This window comes from Panthera pardus, unplaced genomic scaffold (genome assembly GCF_024362965.1).
Source record: "Panthera pardus isolate Hobbes unplaced genomic scaffold, ASM2436296v1 HiC_scaffold_6, whole genome shotgun sequence".
NCBI classification, from domain to species: domain Eukaryota; kingdom Metazoa; phylum Chordata; class Mammalia; order Carnivora; family Felidae; genus Panthera; species Panthera pardus.
In genome coordinates this window covers 65112982-65134204 of record NW_026526991.1, presented here as the reverse complement: position 1 = coordinate 65134204, position 21223 = coordinate 65112982, and the positions used below count along the sequence as shown (strand labels likewise).

The window sequence follows — 21223 nt, the reverse complement described above, 5'->3', positions numbered from 1 at the left end:
AGGCATGAAAATGTTTCAGGCCCAATTTTACTTGACCAGTAGACACAGATGACTGTCAAATACTTATTTCCATCCTAGAATTCTCCTTTGAGTTTCAGCTTAAAATATCCAACAGTCCATTAGACATTCTACCTGGACTTCCACAGGCTCTTCAACTTCATGTGTCTCACACTGGCCTTATCACTTTTCCTTCTATGTTATTTTCTCTCCTATGTTCTTAACCAGTGGAACCTCCATCTAGCTAACCTAGCAAGCTAGGTGTCCTGGATGACCTGGTGTCATCCTGAATTCCTCCCTTGTCCCTCATCTCCATCTTCCCAATGTCAAATCTAATCAATTGTCAAGTCCCCTCAATTTGTGGGGGGGTGGGTAGGGAGAGAGGGAGGGAGAGAATCTCAAGCAGGCACCATGCCCAGCACAGAGCCTGACCTGGGGCTTGATCCCACAACCCTAAGTTCATGACCTGGGCCAAAATCAAGAGTCAGACACTCAACCAACTGAGCCACCCAGGCACCCCAAGTCCCCCAAATTTAATTTTGGTAACTATCTATCGAGTCTGTCCCACGGTCTCCATCACACATACCAGCCCTGGTTCAGAATCCCACTGCCATCACTCCACTACCAAGGCCTCCCACTCGGCGGCCCACCTCCAATTCTGATTCCCACCCATGGCTGCCAGACTGACCTACCCACAACTCAAAATCTGACCATGCCACTCTGTACAAAAAGTAGAAAGTATAGTCCCTTCCGCACGGCATTCAAAACCTCCTTACGACTCTTGTCTTCTTTCCCACCACTCTGCCTGACACCTTACAATTCAATGACTTCAAGTGGCTGCATGAGGATTCTCAACCTATCTGCTCTGCCTCACTCTGCTGCCTCTGTTCATGCTGTCTCCTCTACCTAGAATGCTTTCTCTCCTACACTTCTCTCCAACTCCTAATTATCCCTTTAGCCAGCATAGATTTCCTCCCACAGGCAGCACTCCCTGAGCCCCACCTCTCCTCTGTGCTCCCCAGATGCTCCTGCATTATCTATACCATTGCACTTCCCAAGCCGTATACTGCAATTATATGTTTAGTGTGTTTGTCTCCCCCTCTAGACTGAACTCCTGGGAGCAGACATGGTCTTAGTCATCTTTACTTTTCTTAACACTTAACATAATTTTAAGTGCTCAATAAATGCTTACTGAGTGAATGAAGGCTAGCTAGGCTGCACTCAGCAAATCTCTGAGGGCTAGCATTGTGTCCTTCTCCCCTCTCCAGGCAGGGAAGATGACACCTTAACCATTCTCAGTTCACAGCCTCAGAGGCCCTCCAGAGCACTGACGGGAATCTTTGCCTGCCTTGCCACAGAATAAGGATGGACTAAGCTGCCTGCCCTCTTGCTTCCAAGACAATCGGAAGCAGCTGGTAGTATTTTTATAATGTTATGACACCATCTTGATATTTCCCTGGGCATCTGCAGCAACAGGTCCTAGATGATTTCTTTACAATTCTTGGAAAGAATCAATGGAGAAGCCAAATGCCACTAGACACTGTCTAGCTGGCTACCCCTCACACCTCCTGAGCTTATGCTCAAAACTTTTAACAAGAATATTCTGGGGAAATGACAAGTAAATGTCTTGGGAGCTCACCAGGACCAGTTGTCCCATAAAAGCACAGATTCTTACTTCCTTAGTCACCCATGATGCCAGCAGTAATTAGCCAACCCAAAGGGAGCGAGTAATAGCTGCTATTGGACCATCATTCTGGAACTCATGCCAAATGCATTGGAAAATAATCTGCAGACGTGAGCACTTTACAAGGGATTCACCAAGTGCCCTGACTGCCAGGGCCTGAGGATAATGAGTGCTTGTGTGATGCTGATTCCGCTGAGCAGTGAGTAAAAACAAAATAACCACAACCACAAACGAGAAGCCTGTCCAAAGTAAGGGGCTCAAGCATATTCTGGACACAGAAGGTTTAAACAAAGACACTCTTCCCCAGTTAGCTCTCATCCATCCATTCTAGAACATTGTATGGGCCTCACTCTAAGGCTGCCACTGAGGGGAGGGGAGTATGTGATCTCCAATCTACAAATGAACCCACATAAGAGTGGCCCCTACCACCCCAGGGTTCAGTACTGTCCCAGGAGCACACGTCTGGACCTGGGCAGGCTTATGCTAACTGTTCTGGCCTTGCTAAATGCCCCAGTCCAGAAGGCTCTTAAAGTCTGATCCTTCCATGGATGTATAAGAAATGAAATGTGCTAAAGGGGAGGTCAAGGGCTATGCCAGTTCCTAGAGATCCTAAGGCCTTTGCATAGGTCATGACAAGGCCAACGTCATCAAGTGGTAAAGCAAGGTGGCTACCGTGTGGTGGGCAGTTCAGTGATTTTACCACTTGAGGTACATAAAACCAATCCCTACCCATCAACAATAATTCATACTTCTTGAATATTCTTATTGGGCTCCTTAATACTAAATCCCTTACTTTATGAGGTTAGTGGTCTTAGAATATTTCTACTTAAAATTTATTAAGCACCCAGTATCCCAGACACTGCCCTGGATCCTTTACATATGTTATTTAATCCTCATAAAATCCCTAGAAGTTAAGTATTATTATCCTGATTATATAAAGAAACTAAGGCTCAAGGAAGTTAAGGCCCTGGCCCAAGGTCACAGAGATAATAACTGGCAGAACCAGGGTTCAAATCCAGATTCATTGAGCCCAAAAGCTCTTGCAAAAGGCCTGGCTGAGCAGGCAAAAGGAATCCCTGAACTCCCTGCAGTTTCCTAGGTCAGATTTCTTATCCTTCCATTGGCTAAGAACACACAGAATGACTTGAGGAAATCTTGAGAATCAGGCCTGAGGAGCCCTTGAAAGACAAGTAACTATTTACAATCAGTGAAGACCCTGCCCAGCCCTGCGAACCGCTCTGACAAGCGGATTGGGGAAAGAGACAACCACAGGCTCTGACAGGGACCCACCTGGGGCTAGGAACCAGCTGTGCCTCCAGATGAATGCTAATCTGACCCTTGTCCAGACTCGCTGTGCTGCCAGAGGGAGCCCCCTTCTTGAGACACTCTCCCTCAGGAGCTGGGATCCAGAGTCTACAGAAAGTAGTCCTTCACTTTCTCTTATACCTCATCCCCCAAAAGTGTCTTGCCATCTTATCTAAAATATTGCCCCTATAACTCTTCTTACCTTCTTTTTCTCCATGGCACTTACTGCTACCTAACATTACACTGCATACCTATACATTTGTTTATTGTTCACCCCAACAGCATGAACTCTGCCAGGCAAGTTTGTCTCTTTCATTTACTATGGTATCCCTAGTGTCTAAGATACAGAGCACTCAATAAACTTTGTTGAATGACTGACTGACTGAATGAATGAATGAATGAATAAACAAATAAATCATTTAAAAACTCTACTTCTATCCCAGTGGGCTACATAAGAAGACTGAATAATACTGACTTTGCAGGAAGCCCCATCAAACCTGTTGTTGGACCCTTACATCCCTTCCAAATATCCCCCTAAAGTTTTGCACAGCTCGCCCCCCAGGCCCCCAAACCCCAACCCTCCCCAGAGCAGGTACTAAAGAGAGAAAATGGAGCAGCTCCTAGGGAGGAGACACATTTCTCCTCCACTTAAATACAGCCCAGGACCTCTGCAAATTAAAAGCTCCCTCTTTACTGAATCCACTCAGCTTTAGTTATAGGTCGCACTTTTTATTTTTGTAACCAGCCAACCCGCCAAATTATAGGCTCAGGCCACTGGCAGGCACGCCAAACACTGAGGCCAGCTTAGCACAGGCACTGCCCTTTCTGGCCTGAGGGCGGGTATAGGAGTGAGGACTGGGCACCAGTCAAACCTGAAAGGACAGAGGGCATGATCACTCTGCTGGGCAAAGTCGAGTGAGGAGCCTGGTATCACTCAGGCCACCACGCTGCCCAGAGGGGAGCCAGATTCCGGGACTCTCCACACAACAGCCATAGTGAACTCTTAACATTATAAAGCAGATCAGGTCACTCCCTCTACAATTGATATCCAAACTCCTTACCAAGGCTGACAAGGTCCCCCGTGACCTAGGCCCTGCTCACCTCTCTCCAGCATTCTTGTAAACCAATCTGATGTTCCTGCAGGTCCTCAACTGTGCAGAACTGTTTCCCACTCTCTGGTTTTGCACAGATTGTTCTCTCTTCCTAGAAAACCCTTCCCCGAGGTCTTTACATATGGCTATGTGAGGGGTCAGGGCAGGTAGGTCTGCAAGACTGGGGTTGAGAGACCACTAAGTAATCTGTTACAACAGACCAGGTAACTGATGAGGACCAACTATGGCCTGGCAGTACATATGGAGAGAAGGTGAGAGGAACAGTAGCCTAGAGTGACTCCCAGGCATCTGGCCTGGATGACTAGATGGAAGAGGGTATGGTACCATCCTTCTACCTTGCACCCCAATAGTGTGCAAGAAAACACTAGGAGGTAGAAAGCGGCTCACAAACACTAGATACTGTTACTATACAATGAGCTACATTTATTGAGCACTTACTGTGAACAAGACATTGTTAATAATACAAATTATTTAGTGCAAGATAAGATTTCATACCTTCATAAAAGAAGGTAAGAGAGATTTGGCAAAGGAAAGAATGCCCAAAACCTGGTGACTAGAAATGGAATCTTCTAAATTGCAGTTCAGGGATAACATATGGATCATCCTCTATCCAGTGATACTTACATGAAATTATTCTGATTTTGTAACCTATAAGGACTGAGTCACCATTCATTTCTCCTATATTTCAATCGTTCAGTTTAAAGAGCAAACCCATGAATGGCTATGAACCACTTACCAACTAATCTCTATTCCCCACTGAAAGCCTAGGCAAGAAGGCCTCCACAGCCTTTTCCACCAATCAGGGACTCTTCCGACAAAACTCTGTGAACTGCCCATCATCCATCCTGATCCAAGCTCAGCCTCTGTCTGTAACTAGGCTCCTCTGTCCCAGCAGCAGAGCTCCTGGCTGCCCCTCACATGGCTAGCTCGTTCTTCCTCTTTAATCTCTTTAATCTCCTCCCATCTGCTCTGGCCTAGAACAGCCTCCTAACTCCTGATCCACACCTGTCACCTTTTGACCTGACTGGAAGTCCCTGTCCTTCTTAGAGTACTGCCTGTTTAGCAATCCTCTGCCACACCGATCCTTCCCTAACTCTCCAATCCTTCTGTACTTGTAACTGTGTGACCCCATCACCTCACGATCTCATTTGGCCTTCACAAATGCATGTGACCAGATGCACATGTTATGGATAAGACTGAGGTACACAAAGAATCTTGTAGACAATCTGATGACACACACTTATTCAAAGTACAGTTCTAAGTATATATTTTGTCTCTCCAACTTGGATAGTGATCATTGTCTTCTATTTCTTTGGAATTCTCTGAAGTACTCAGGAAAGTGCTATGTTTATAGCAGGCACCTAAGACACATTTTCTTATTTAGGGGGAGTCTTTGTTACGTACTCTCCTAACGACTTGTTCTTTGCCTCTAAGCACATTATCATAATTTGCAATTAAATATTTATTTGCTTAATATCTGTCTTTCCCTCTAAATTCCACGAAGGCAGAGGTGATACTTGTTTTTTCACCACCAGCGTATACCCAATGATATCGCTGGCACATAGTGAGTAAAAAACAAAGCAAAAATCCCCCCAAAAACGAAAACCAAAACCCAACACTTGAATAGCCCATGTCCTGGTGGGATAAGTCTAGCTGATTCCCAAGTCCAAATCTTCCCACCACACCTCTTAGCAGAGGAAAACTTGTTCTGGAATTTCCCTTATATTCTGCCTTAATCTACACAATCCCCTCCAAAGCAGCACTGAGGACGAGGGGCTGACTCTGGAAAGAGAAGGAAACCATAGTTTAGAACATGGGCTTGGAGTCAGACTGCTTGGATTCAAATCCTGACTTTATCACTTACTAACTGTGTGATCCTAAGTGAGCCTCCCTGGTCCTCAGCTTCCTCATCTATAAAATGGAGATAATAATAACTATTTCATACAATTGTGATGACTAAATGAGATGATGTGTGGAGAGCTTTGCACCATGCCTGGCACCCCATCAGCACTCAGGAAATGTTAGCTATGAAAATGATTAGCTATCTGTATTCCTGGGAGACAAGAATCTAGAGAATGTGGCTTCCCTGGGGGTCAGGGCTGCTAAACTGACTTGACTTTGAGAAACTTAGCTGCAGTGAAGTCCAGGGCTCACATTTATTCTCTTTGCTGATTTCACCTGCTACAGCTCTGCTAAGGCTGGAGCTGCAGCTTTCACTGCCCTAGACATAAAAGAGGCTAAAAATACACAAGCTGGCTACATCTAGGGACCAAGATCATGATGGCATTAAAGAATTTAAAATACAGCCTCAGGGCAGAAGAGCATCTCCTGGATTCTTTCTACTCTAAAAACTAGTGCCAGCTCAGCACAGGGCAGGGAATGGGGTGCGGCCAGTTGCTGACCCCACTGGTGTCCTTTCTCTTACACTCTTCTTTTGCCTTTGTGCAGAGAATAAGAAGGAGGAGCTTTCTACTTTGCAATAAAAGTTGAGTACTCCTCCCCTATTTTTCCCCCTTTTGCCTCAGAGGAGGAATAAATGCACAAGTACATATTATAAAAAAAATTTTTTTTTCAATCAAATCAAAAGCTTACAGAATAAAAAATAAGTCACTGTTCAGCCTCCAACTCTATCCATTCCCCTCCAAGGGTCACCACAATTGACAGTTTGGTGTTGACTCTTCCAGGCCTTTTTTCTATATGTTTACATATAAACATATGTGACTTATAAAGCATTATACACAGTCTTCTTTTAATTACTCTTTTAGATGATTATATTCACACACAAACACACACAGCTTGGAGATTCCCATCAGCCACAGCCATTTACTGAGTGCCTACCCAGGGCCAGTTATTTGGCTGTACAGTGATAAGCATATATAAAGTCTCCACCCTGATGGAGTCAACAGGCTCAGGAGACAGATAATAAAAAGTAATCAACAAATAATTTAAAAATAAAAAAACAATACAAAAAATTAGTAAGATGCTAAGTTAGAGAATAATAAGTGAAGGAAGCCTCTCTGAGAAGTGGCTTTTTTTTTTTTAATAGGCGGTATTTTTGTTTTTTTAACTGAGACCTGAAGTATACACTGGATCAAGTCATTTGGAGATCCAGAGGCATTCCAGAAGAGGAAACAGCTTGTGCAAAGGCCCTGAGACAGAAAGGAGCTTGTACTGAAATGAAAGAAGGCTAACATGGAGCTTGGTAAACAGGAGGGTGAGTGAGGTCAAAGAGGTCAGCAGGACCAAACAATGTACAAATCTTAAGGGCCAATGCCAGAAGTTTGGTTTTTCTCTATTGTACAAAAGGAAGCCATTAAAGGTTTTAGGCAGGGGAAAGATGCTATGTGATTTAGACTTTAAATTTGGCTGCTTTATGAAGAATGAATAGGGGGATGGAGAAAGGGGCAATAGGGGAAGTTGGGAGGCCAGTTGGTTGGATATGATACAAGTAAGAGCTGATATTGCTTGGACTGAGGCAGTGGCAGTAGAGATAGAGAGAATGGGTAGATCTGAGCCATATTTTTAGAAATGGAATCAGCAGGGCTTGCTGATAGGGTATGGGAAAGGGAGAAGGAAAAAATTAAGGATGACTCCCAGCATTTGCCTTAAGTAACTAGGTGAATGGAAGAGAAACAGATTTGACCACAAAATAGACCATTGGGTTGTCCCCAGTTTTTTACTGTTAAAACAATGCAGCCCTGAGGATTCTTTACATGTACCTTCATGTACATGTGTAAACAGTTCTGTAGGATGGTTTCCTAGAAGATGGCCTGGTTAAAGGGTATGCACATTTGAAATTGATACACACTATAAAATGCCCTCTAAAATGCCTCTACTAAGTTACCCTACCATTAATAGTGTATTATTGTACTATTAAAAACAACCACAGACATTAATCAATCTCTAAAATTTCGCTAGATGATTAGTATAAAAAGTATATATTTTAAATGTTCATTTTCTTGACTTCTAGTGAGATTAAGAATTTTTTTTCCTTTCCTTGAACTTTTAATTACATAAGTAACACATAAGTACATTCTCCTTGTAAAAAATGTAAACACTGTAGATAAAGGTAAATTAAATTCCCTTTGACTTTCCTGTTCCTTCCAATATGGTTCCCTCCTTCCATCCCAGTGATAACCACTCTTCTTAACTCTATTTGATCCTTCCAGACATGTTTCTATGCATTAAACAAATCTATGTATACAATCAAAGATTAAGCATTTTCTAAAAGTTGTATTTCTAGCAGTCCTTTCAACATGAACAAAAAAAAAAAAAAAACTAACTAAAAATTTTTTGCTGAAGGCCTAAGTAAATGACATTTAAGTAGAGACCTTCTCCAGGTTAGTTAACCGCTCTGAGCCTTGGTTTCATCACCTGTAAATAGAAGTGAAATAAATGCCCCACAGAGTTGTTGACAAGTTAACTGACATAACACATGTAAAACATGTGGCATATACCCAACAAATGTTAATTCTCTTTCCTTAACCTATGCAAGTTAAATTGAGGCATTTGGTGGAAACCAGAAACTGATCTATTCCTATAAGGATGAGATGGGAGACTCTACCCAGAAGAAAATGTTTTTAATGTTGTCTTAAAAAAAAAAACAACTTTTTTTCATAATAAGGCCCCTAAAAGATCTGAATTTTTCTTCAAAGATTTTACTATGAAATATTCCAAGCAGCCAAAAAACATACAGGTCATTTAAAAGTCTTTTGGTAGTAGCAGTAACAATAGCTGTTGTAAGGTAGAAAGCAAGAGGATTTAACTGCTAGAGACTGGTTGTTCACAGTTCCCTCTCAGGCACACCCTGGGAAGCCGACTGCCTGGATATTCCCAGAGAATTTAGGCCTACATGGCACTACCTCCAAACACAGGATATGAGCTAACCTTTGGGTCTCCCTGCAAGGATGCCACTGGTTCCCCTGGTTTATCAAAGTACATCCTGTCATCCCTACCTAGATGTTCCTGGAGGTTGAGGGTGTAGCTCAAAAGGGCAGACCCCACCACACAGTGTCCTTAATCAAAATTAAGTCAAAATGTCCAGGGGCCAGAATATCTCCCTCTGAATGGGAGTCAGCCAAGTTTGATCAAGCTCTCTTGTTTGGAACCACCACCAAGAGACATCATTTCATCTGACCTGATAACCAGGGCTGCTCCTTACAAAACATCAAGAGTACTTGTATCTTGTACTCACTCAGCTCTACCTTCCCATTACTCTAGGCTCAAAGCCAGAGATTCCTAAGCAGATCCAAGAATAAGCTTTAACCCCCCAAAATATTGTGTGTGCACATATGCATTAGGGCAGGGAGAACCAGGGGTCACACGTCTAATCAGATTCGAAACAGGGCCTGTTACCCAAAAGATTCAGAAGCATTGCTGAAAGATCTCTCATACATATTCCCAACCCAAAAGAATTTTTACCCTGGCTTAAGGAGCTATCTGGGGTGGGTAAAGGTCAGCAGTGGAGTATGCATACCCCACACTGCTCCTTGGTAAGTTTTAGGGTAGGGCCCAAAGCACAGAGGGCATCAGGGAATCAGGCCTTAAACCTAAAGACAGAAGTCACAAAAGAAGTCCACTTCTTGCCTGAGGGCATAACAGGGAAAATCAAGAAAGTACCAAAAACTATGGTTGTGCCTTCACTTTCGCTGCACCTGAAGCTTCATCCCCAACTGAGACACAAGGTAACGGAGGTACAGATTGGTAGATGAGGATTCTCAGTGGGGGTGCTATCAGCATGTGGACAGGATCATTCTTTACTGTGCTTGGCTGACCCAAACACTGTAGGATAGTTACCATCCCTGACCCTCAGGCACTAAGTGCCAATAGCACCACCCAGTTAGTGTGATAACCAAAATATCCCCACTTGTTTCCAAAAACTCCCTTCTGGGATCACACCTCCCACACTTGACAACCACTTTTATTTATTGGGAACAGAAGTCGGTGTAGTGGGCAATGTATATGACACAAACATTTCCTGGTAGAACCGTTATAGGTTACAAAGTATTTTTACTATGTTTTCTACTGTAAATATCCATCAAACCCTGTAAGATAGGTATTATCATTACCCATTTCATAATGAAATTTGCTCAGAAATGTTATAGGCTTTCAGCTTCAGGTCATTCAGCTGAGGGAAAAAAGCTATAAAGTAGGATCAGAGGAGTGCCTGGGTGACTCAGTTGGTTAAGCATCCAACTCTTGATCTTGGCTCAGGTCATGATCTCACAGTTCATGGGATCGAGCCCAGAGTCAGGCTCTGTGCTGACAGTGCTGACTGCTTGGGATTCTCTCTGTCTCTCTCTCTCTCTCTGCTCTCCCCCACTCTGCATGCATGCAAGTGCACTCCCTCTCTCTCAAAATAAATATTTAAAAAATAAATAAAGTGGGATCAGAACCTATGTCTTCTGACTCCACACCGTATGTTAAGTGACTGGAATTTAAATAAAAACTTGAAAAACAAAAAGTTTTCTGATTCCAAAACTGATGCTCTTCCTTTCCAATAATCAGCAAGAGCCAGCAAAAGTCTCAAACCAGCTCCTTCCACCCAGAATAGATGCTTTTTAAAAAGTTTCATGAGAAACACTTGGGTAGATCTAGGGATTGGTTTCCCAGCTCCCAGCTAGGAAGCCTGTAAAAACTGAGCAGAAACTAACTCTACTCTGAGCCTCAGGTAAGCAGTTCTTAAAACAAGATAACCATTTCCTGAAGTACCAAACACAAGGCTCATCCCTAGCTCCTACTTCAAGAAGCACTGGGCGACTGGAGGAGGGTATGGCATTCTCTAGTCTAGACTTGGGTCGATGAGCAAGTAGGGAAAAAAGAGTATACCAGCTCTGTTAATGCTTCTAGGGAACCAGAGGCAAGGCTACCAGCCCAAGTCTGGATGGGGGTGGGAAGGTGGTAAGAGATGAGGAGGGGATAGGAGGAAGAGATAAGGACAAGAACTGAGCCATCACATTGTGAACAGCCTAAACCCTTCCTCTACTGGCAAAATTCATCATGTAAATAATTCTGCCAGCCCTTTGTGGTGCTGAACATTATTTGCAACACATTAAGGATCTCAGAGTACTTCATAAACTGAGAGAAATATGCAAATTAGTAAATCTGGGGGTGAGGGGAAAGGTACTTCCAAAAACCCCTATCCGGTTCCTCTCCTACCCCACACAGAAACTCCCAACCCACAACTTTGTTGCGAGGGGATGAAAGACAGAAAAGGTGAGAGAATCTGGAAAGAGGAGGATTCTGAAAGATATAAAGAGTAGAGAGCAGGGTGGGAGGGAAAGAAAACCAGAGTATCTCAAGGACAGAGAGGCAGCTTGACAGCTCCACATCTTTCTTGGGTGATTCATTCTCCCTTGTGGAAGGAAAACAACATACAAAGATGTGGCTTTGCTGAGGGAGGCAAAAGAGAGACTGGAACTGGGAACCCAGGAATTCTAGCTGTTCATCTCATCTCTATTCTGCAACACACTTCTTCATGGATGACAAAAACCCCTTAAATTCCCAACTGGTGCTATCCAAAGGGGGAGCCCTAAAGTACCCAGCAAAGAGCTGGGGGTGGGAGGGCTGTGTGGAGACAGCACCCTCTCTTATCTTCAAAGGAAAAGGTCCTTCCTCTTCTCTGAAGTGCATTTCCGAACTGGAATGAACCCCCGGCCTTTCCCTGGCACTGCTTCAGCTCAGCTCAGACTTGGGAAAAATGCTTCCCCAGAAAGGAGGTGACCAGCCTGGGTGACCAGTTAACACACCGACTTCAGGCAGCCAGTGCTGCTGTCCCCGGGACCCGCCGCAGTCAGTTCTGGGGCGGAACTCTGGTCTTGACCACAGAACCAGGGCCCTGGCTCCAACCAGCCTTCCCAGGCGACCTCAGGGGCAGGGGAGGATCTGTGGTCTCATTTCCTTTCCACCTTGGCTCCTTTTTTCACTTCACTGAAGATTAGCTATTTCCACCATGACCAGTTCCTGTTCTCACCAGCTGTAGCGGCTGTTTCCCCACAGACAGAGCTCTGAAACACTGGTGTGCCTGCCACCTGGACCGTCCCAGCTGCAGACTTGTACCAGACCCAACAAGTCCCGAGCTAAGGGTTTCTTCGTCCCAGATAAAATAGCAGGGAGAAGAAATTAAGGGACAGGAAGCAATTCCAAGAACTCCACAGTAGATACACCAGTGTCTGTTTTTTTTATTATTTTAATCTTACATAATATGCTCTTTCATATGTGAAAAAGTTATATAATGAAAATGTGGAAATGTATACATTTATTACATAGAAATATGTATATGTAATAAATCCCCAACAGAGAGCAAAGGTCACAAAAAGATGGCCAAAACACTTATGACGAAATGTTGAAAGAAAAATGCAAAGTAAAACAAGACAGCATTTCTCATGAATGAAATTGGCAAAGTTTTAAAAATATTAAACATCCAGTAATGTTTAGCTTACAAAGAAAGGGAGAGATGCACGCTATCAGTGAAAAGCTAACCAGTACAACTTTTTTAGAAGCATATTTCTCAAAGGACCTTAAAAAGCATATTCCCTTTGACCCAATAATTACACTTCTAGCAATTTATCCTAAATAATCAGAGATGCACACAAATATTTATGCACAGGATAGTCTTCACAGTGTTATTTATAGTGGCAAAAAAGCGAAATATAAGATAAAGCAGTAAGAAAGTACTGTACTATGGAACACTATCCAGCCATGAAATTATTAATACTAAAGAATGTTTAAACAAAGGAGAAAATGCCTAAGATAGTAAAATAAAAATCAGTTTACAAAACAATTTTCATAGTATAATCCCAATTGTTAAAATATATATAAGTACATCACAATGTTAATAGTAGACGGTGAGATTACAGGTGATTTTAATTTTTTTTATTAAAAAAATTTTTTTTTAACATTTATTCATTTTTGAGAGACAGAGACAAAGTGTGAGTGGGGGAGGGGCAGACAGAGAAGGAGACACAGAATCTGAAGCAGGCTCCAGGCTCTGAGCTGTCAGCACAGAGCCCGTCGCAGGGCACGAACTCACAGACTGTGAGATCATGACCTGAGCCGAAGTTGGACGCTTAACCGACTGAGCCACTCAGGTGCCCCTTAATTCTTTTCTTTATTCTTTTCTACACAGTTTATACTTGTTATGTTTTTAACTTCTAAATTTGCTTAACAAACATGTATTATTGTCATAATCAGGAGAAAAGAAGCTTTTCTCAATCTTCCTCCCTCCCTTTGAGGATACTCACATGCATTACTCCCTTTCTAAAAAACATTTGGCAATGTGTATTTAGGACCTGAAAAATTTTATATCCTACCACCTAGCGAGTTCAGTTTTGGACTTCTATCCTAAGGAAAACTCTAAATATTGAAAAGGTTTTGTACACCAAGATGTTCATCACAGCATTGTTTATGATGGCAAACAGAAGCAAACAACTTAAATGTCCAACAATAGAACAGTTAAGTACACAATGGTACATTCACTTGAGGCACCACTGTACAAGCATTTAAAAATGTTTACAATGACTAGCTTGAGAAAACTAGTGAAATAACAAAGCCAACCCCCCCCCCCAAAACAAACAAACAAAACAACACCCCAGACTGGATTAAAAATATATACATAGCAATATTACAACACTGTACAAAACCTTATGCAGAGAAAAATATGAAAAGTTTTAAAACGCATTGGCTCCATTTGGTAAAGGAACTAGAGAAAATGTGGATGTTTTTCTTCAATATAAATCTCTAATCTTTTCTCCTTTCTAACTCACCCATACTTTTCTCAGGGAATGAGTACTACTTTAAGAGAAAAAAGAAAAAAAGCTGAAACTCCCTCTGAGCAAAGAAAACATTCCCAAACGACAAGAAGTCCACTCTGTCAGTCCTATGCCCCCACCCCACACACTTCTCCCAGTCTAAGGCAGGGTCATATGGGAAGGTCAAGGGAATGAGGCTCCTAAGGTCTTCTCAGTGGGGTCTCTGAGCAAGGGGTTCCTCTGACCAGCTGCTGTCAAGGGTCCTTTCCCTCCCCCATGTCCTATTCCAGCCCGAACTAATTCACCACAATCCCCAGGGCTGGGAAAAAAATTTCCACCATGGCCATTTGGAACTTGATATTTAGTCCAAGTTTTTCCCAGCCCCTTTCTGTGTCAAAGGAGGCCCTCAAAGCCTCTTAGACAACTAGCACCCAGCTTAGCTTAGCTCCCACATCAATGCTACACTTACAGCAAAACCCCAAGCCATCAGTCATCACCAGGGAAATGTGAGAGGAGGACCCATGGTAGGGACAGGCTCTGTCATACAACCCCACCCTTAGGCCCTGAGAGCCTCCTCCTAAGGGATATCCAGGGTTTTTTCTGGCGTCAGAACCTTTGGACTCTGTTTCAAGTTTGTAATAAGTCAGCAAAGAGAAAAATGAGGGTACAAACACAAGGGCAGACGGCTATCCTTCCAAAGCTCTTAAAGCCCTCTGCCTCCCGTCTCTATCTAAGCAAAGGCCAGTACTGGCCAGAATACTAATTTGTGCGAAACTGAGCTTGGGTAGTAATCTAGTTGGGACCAAAACACAGACTATGGCTTTATCAGACCAGAGATAGGTTCTCATTCTGGTATTAATAGAGAAGCTCCAATAGCTGCAGCATCCCTAAACTTGTCAGTACTCAATAGGAGCTGCTGCTCAGACAGGGTGGGTAAGGAAGGAACCCAAAGAAACAGCATAACACAGACTCACAACAATTTTTCATATTAGGGCACACCTAGAAAATAATACTATTTGTACAGCACATGGGATAAATGGTAGAACTAATCCCAATCAGAGGTGACCAATCAGGGACCTCAGCTGCCCCCAGGGATAAGGGAATTAGTATCCCAGCACAGCAGTAGGGAAGCCTTGCATTAGGGCACTGGGCTGGGTTAGGACTCTTGCCATCAATGTCCTGAACAAATCACCTCATGGCCTCAGACCGTGAGCTCTCCAACCTCGGCTGACAGGCTATGGGTCAGATCATGCGTCTACACCAGAAAGCTGGGAGCCTGTGGTCTTGATTCACAATGATACAACTTTCCCAGCCAGTGTTCTTTTCAGGGGGGAGTTTCCACAGATACAATGGAATTGGGGGAAGCCCTCCATCTGACAGCAGAAGGCATATCCTGAGTCTAGCTACACAGAACAGGGTAATTGGTTTCATCAGATTTCTAAACTTAAAATCCTTTTTGGGAATACCAGTGATCTCAGATCTGAGTCACTGCTGGGAGCTACAAATTTAAAAGCTACCACTTACTGAGCATATAGTAGATGCCAGACTCTGCTATCTAAGTACTTGACTTCCCGTTTCATTATATGCACAAAGCAACTTCATGTGGCAATTACTCTTATTATCTCCATTTATAAGAAACTGGGACTCAAAGATATTAAGCAACTTGCTTAAGTCCAAACACTTTTCTAACTAGAGACTGTGGAGAGGCCAGTATTTCAGCCTACTTTGATTTGAAAATCCATCCATACACTTAACCAAGACACTGCAACAAACTCCCAAATAGCTTTTTCATAAACCAAATCAATCATAGTGATGCTAACAATCTGGGGAAGAAAAAAGTAAGAAAGCAGCAACTTGTCTGACTCACAATCAAGAAAAAAAAGCTAATCTATATTGAGTACCTACTGGGTACCAAGGGCCTTATATACATGGTTCATCTAATTCTCATAAACCTACCAGGACAGAGATTATTACCCCATTTTCTAGATAAGGAAATCTATAAAATTTACAAATGAGGCTCAGAGAGGTTAAGACAGTTACTAAGACAGCCCTTGCTTTTTCTACTACAATATGCTTCTCCTGACTATTCAAGAAATACACCTGAGCTTGCTCTAGGTTCAAGTATCCAACAGCCAGTACTGCTCCCAAACAGTAGGATAGTAGAAAGAAGGATAGTAAAAAAAGGGCATGTTTCAGAAGCAGAGGAAAGAGAGTTCTCTAAGTGCCCCCAGAGAAGAACTCAAATTCCCAAGAAAGCATGATTTTCCTGTGTTGGAAAAGTGAGGTAAAATCCCCTCCTCCCATAAGACAGCTAACTAGCCCTGGCCTGCCCTGTCCCAACCCCCCAACAGCAGCAGCTCAGGCACACAGAAACAAGACCAAAACAAAAGCCAAGACGAAACAAATCAAAACTTTATACAGATAGTATAACTTGCAAGTGGGTGGTCCTGTCTCTGGCTTGACCTGTGCTCTTTGGGTGCTCTGGTTAGTAATCAAGACACCACGTGCATTTTGTAGATATTAAGCCATCAATTTGCCAACTAACTAAACAAACTTGTCAACCAAGCTCCAGTGAGGACATGACTGACTCTGGTTCTGAGCTCTTACAACCTGGCAGGTAGCCTGGCAGCCCCTATCTAAGGCAGCTCCCCACCCAGTCCACCTCAAACCATCCCTTTCTCTCCAATTTCTGTAACTACCTCCTGTCAGCTCACTGGGGGGGGGGGGGGGGGTCACACCCCCACTGGAGTACAGATTCCCTCCCACTCGTTCTCCCAACAGTTGAGCTCTTGTTCTCAAGGGCACCAAATCTCAATCTCTCCTCCTCAGCCTCTGAGTTGGCCACAGCATATTAGTAATCACTGACTCACCCAACCCCTTGAGGAGGCTGGGGGAAATGCAGAGGGCCACAGGATGTGTGGCCCAGATCCCTCTGGCCCTCTGCAGACCTGATGGGCCGAGAGGTGCCAGTAACACCACTTCCCCTTGGAATGCCTCTAAGCTGGCTGTGGTGCCAGTGGGCTAATGTCAGGCTCTCCACCATCGGAGAGGCCAGGATCTCTAGACAGTCCCACTGATGCCAACAGATCTAATCTCCCTATTCCAAGGCAGATGTAATCCAATCAGGCTGCTAAGTCCACAACTATTCCTTCCGCATGGGCAAAGGCAAAGTCGGCCCTTCAGGCCATACCAACAATAACAGCAGCATTAACCCCTTTAGAGAGTTCTTTGAGGAACTGGGAACTATTTCCTCAAGTTTCTCAAAGGTTTACCTCTCCTAGCAAATGTTCTGTCACCTAGTTCACTTTCTTTCTCCAAAACTTCATTTTTACCTCCAACATATTTTCTGGCTCCATCTCAGTGATACCAGCTCAGATCCTCTCTATCCACAGGGCCATTGACATCAATGTCCAATTCCCACACCAAAGGAGATTCCCAAAGTCAGCTTAAAATTCATCTACACAGGTCTTTGGGGAACCTACATAAAGCCTAAAAAGAAGCACAGGCAAAGAACACAAACCAGCCACCAGGGCTTAACATAAAAAGAAGGAGAAAAAAAGGGAGGCGGGATAGTTTGTGTATTGTTTCAATTGGAAAAATACACTGGTGAAATGGCTTATCCACATGTTCAGCCTTTTAGGCAAATCCACTATAACTTTGCAGGATGCCTGCAGGCCATTCTGAAAATAAGTAGAATGGCATCACTCTTTATTCCACCCCCTTCAAGAGCTCCCAGCCCCCTCTCCGTCCCCCCCACCGCTCTCCCCAAACATCTGGTCTAGGCTAGAAGTGGGACCCACTCCCTGGGAAGCCTCCATGTTAACGAGAGGCAGTCTCCCCAGTCCGAGAACCCTGACTTAAGCTGAGGAAGGGGCCGGCCCCAAGTTTCTGAATTCCCCCGCACCAGCCAGAGACTTAGAAGTGAGAATTCCAGGGACCCGGGAAGGCTGTCGGGGAAGTGGGGAGAAGTGAGAGGGTTGCAGAGAAGGGGACTGGGAGGAGGGAGAAGCGCGGATCCTGGGGAGGTCCTAGGCTGAGGACCCCTCCTCCGAAGTGTCCAGCGGTTGAGGCCGCGGTCGAGAGGTCCCCGACGGGGCTGTCGGGCGGCCAGCGGCTGCTCAGAGGTTGCCAAGAAAGCACTGAGTCTGTCGGAAGCGCCCCCCTTAAGGGGTGGGACGGATGGGGGAACCCGGGCAAAGTCCTACCCTGGGCGCTGGGACCTCGGAGACGGTAAGAGGGGGAAGGGACTGGGCTCAGCTCTCACCAGCACCAGGGCGAACCTCTCTTCCAGTTCACAGGGCTCAGGCATCGGCATCTTGCCGGGCGGCGGCAGCAGCGAGACTGAAGGCGGCTCGCCCGGGCCCCCCTCGGCGCTCTCCAGGTTGCCCATCGCGGCGGGGCCCCCTCGGGGGCCTCAGCCCCCCACCTCCACGCCCGGGGGCCTTGGGCTCGGCAGCTCCGACCCGGCTCCTCCCTCTGCGCCGGCTCCCCTAGTCTCGACTCCTCTGCCCCGTGAGGGGCGCTGGGAGCTCCACAGGGTCCCGCAGGCGGTGGCGCGCGGCGAGGGCGGAGGCAGCGCAGCGGACAGCGGCACCGAAGCGACCCGTACGGCGGCCACCGCTCACGCTCACACCCGCCGCCTCGCCGCTCTCGGCGCGCCGCTCCTGCCGCTGCCCCTCCCCGCCCCCTCGCGCTCTTTCCCTTCCCTGCACCCCCCCTCGCTTCCTCCCACCCACTCCCGGCTGAGACTCCGGCTTCCCCCCCGTGCGCCGACTGCAGCCCGCGCGCCGCGCGCCCCATTCATGCAGGGCCCGCCTCCCGCCCACAGGCCTCCCGGGCGTCCCGCCCCGCCCTCCCCCGCGCCTGATTGACGGCCGTACCTGCCAATCGCAGCGCCTCCCGCCCCCCGGCGGCCTCGCGCCTGGCGCCTAGCGCGCCCTGGCGGCCCCGGTACGAATCGAATCACCGGGGGTGCTGAAGGTGTGAGGCGCCTGCTTGGACATCCGGGAAATGCACCCGGCCCTTTCCCGCAAGGAGCTCGTAAAGTATACAAATAAGTAAAATACAGGGCATAGTGTGTAAAACTAACTACAAGAGAAGTAGGATGCTAAAACAATTAGAATGCTCAGGACACGGAGAGACCACATCTGTTAAGAGTTATCTCCAGGGACTCTTATTTGAACTGGGCACTGAGGGATGAGGAAGACCTTAACTGACAGAGACAGGTGAAAAGGCATTTAGGAGGAGAGAGTCTTACAAAAGTTCAGAGGTTGATCTGACTGGACATGAAAAGGGAGGTGCAGAAGAATGCTATTCTGGGCCAGGTCTGCTGATCGGTCATCACTGATGATGTGATGGACATTTGTTGTTTCTGCTAGCCTAGCTTCCATCCCTCCTCTTCAAGTAATAAGCACCCCCTTTATTCTTAGGTAACCCCCAGTCCCCTGTTCTCAGTCCAAATAGAGCTGAACTTCACCCCCTTTCCAAGGGGCCCTATGACCCAGGCCTTACCACAGTATTTTCTTGCCCCATCGTCAGAGACTGTTTTAGACTTGACCCAAACCCAGAATATAAGGCTCATTTCCAAGGCTTTCACTGGAACAGTCAGGAAAAAGATACTCTCCATTAGGGCTACTGGATTGTTAGAATGTAAATCTGAAGCTGCTGGTGGCCATCATGCCATCACCCATCACACCTCAAGCCTGCTGGGGAAAGCAAAGCTAAGAGACAGAGACATAGTTCTAGTAACATGCTGAAAACCTGAATCCAACCATGCCTGAAGTTATCACCTTGACTTTTCATTTATTTATTCAACAAATTTTGATTGAAAGCCTTATTATATATTAGATACTGTTTTATACATTGAAGATATATCTGTGAACAAAAAGAACATATATCTGGCCCTTTTGAAATTTACAACTGAAGAAGTAAAATGTACAGATGTTAGGGATCAGTGTTAATAAAAATAAAACTAAAAAGGGATAGAGGTGGAAGAAAGGTTAAAATTTTAAATAGGATGGTCAGAGAAGGCCTCATTAATAAGATGACATTTGGATTTGGAGAAATATCTGAAGAAAGTAAGGGAGTAAGCCATGTAGATATCTGGGAGAAGAATGATCCAGACAGAGAGGATGGTAAATGCCTACTATGCCTCATGTGTTAGAAGAACAGCAAGGAGTCCAGTGTGGCTGGAGTGCAATGAGCAGGAGAAAGAGGAGTAAAAGATGAGGTCAGAAAGTAACCAGAAATCATACTGTGCAGGCCATTGTAGGCTACCATAATGACTTTGGTTTTTCTCAAAGTAGGATAGATAGCTATTGGAGGACTTTGAGCAAAGGAATAATATTATCTAACTTATGTGGGTTTTTTAAATACTTATTTATTTTGAAAGAGAGAGAGTGTGTGTGTGCATGAGCAGGGGAGGGGCAGAGAGAGAGGGAGAGAGAGAATCCCAAGCAGGATCCACACTTGTCAGCTCAGAGACTCACACAGGCCTGGATCTCATAAACGGTGAGATCATGACCTTAGCCAAGATCAAGAGTTGGACACTTAACTGACTGAGCCACCCAGGCACCCCCTAGCTTATGTTTTAACAGGATTATAATAGCTGTTGCATTGAAAAAAAACCGAATGGGGTGCCTGGGTGGCTCAGTCAGTTGAGTGTCTGACTTCGGCTCAGGTCACGATCTCATGATTTGTGGGTTCAAGCCCCACATCAGGCTCACTGTTGTCAACATAGAGCCTGCTTCAGGTCCTCTGTCCTCCCTCTCTCTGCCCCTCTCCTGTTCACTCTCTCTCTCTCAAAAATAAGTAAACATTAAAAAAAAAAAGAAAACAAACTGAATAGAGGCATGGACAGGGAGACCAGTTAAGAGGCTAATACAATAGTACAGGTGAGAGATGTTAGTGGTTTGAACCAGGGTAGCTGTGCAGATGGAGAGGAATGATCAGATTCTTTTTTTAAAAAAACTTTTTTTTCTTGCCACATTTTGTCTATAGATACAAGCATAGTTATCTCTAACTTTATTTATTTATTTATTTATTTATTTATGTATTTATGTATTTATTTATTTATTACATTAAGCTCCGTGCCCAACATGAGACTTGAACTCACAACCCTGAAATCAAGAGTCGCATGCCCTACTGACTGAGCCAGCCAGGTGCCCCAGAAATAGTCAGATTCTTGATGGATTTGAAAGCAGAGCCAATAGAATTGTTTGGCAGTTTGTGGAGAGTGAATAAAAGAATTCACCCAAATTCACCAAAAATTCCAAAGTATTTGACCTGAGCAACTGGGATGGTGGAGTCTTCATTAACTGAAATGGAGAAAGGAGTAGGTTTGTTGCGGGGGAGCTGGAAAGGGAAGGTTAGGAACA

The 21223-nt window shown here is 44.9% G+C and overlaps 1 protein-coding gene across 3 annotated transcripts in view; it reads right to left on the bottom strand.

Moving 5' to 3' along the window:
- Positions 1-18539, bottom strand: part of FMNL3 (formin like 3) — a 53846-nt gene extending 35307 nt beyond the window's left edge. For 2 of the 3 annotated variants that reach the window (XM_019419270.2, XM_019419271.2), the window contains exon 1: positions 18112-18539. In XM_019419270.2, coding sequence (XP_019274815.1) covers positions 18112-18237 — 126 coding nt within the window. In that variant the 5' untranslated portion in view covers positions 18238-18539. The remainder of the gene's footprint in view (positions 1-18111) is intronic. The other variant, XM_019419268.2, reaches the window with a different exon arrangement.
- Positions 18540-21223: the final 2684 nt, after the last annotated feature.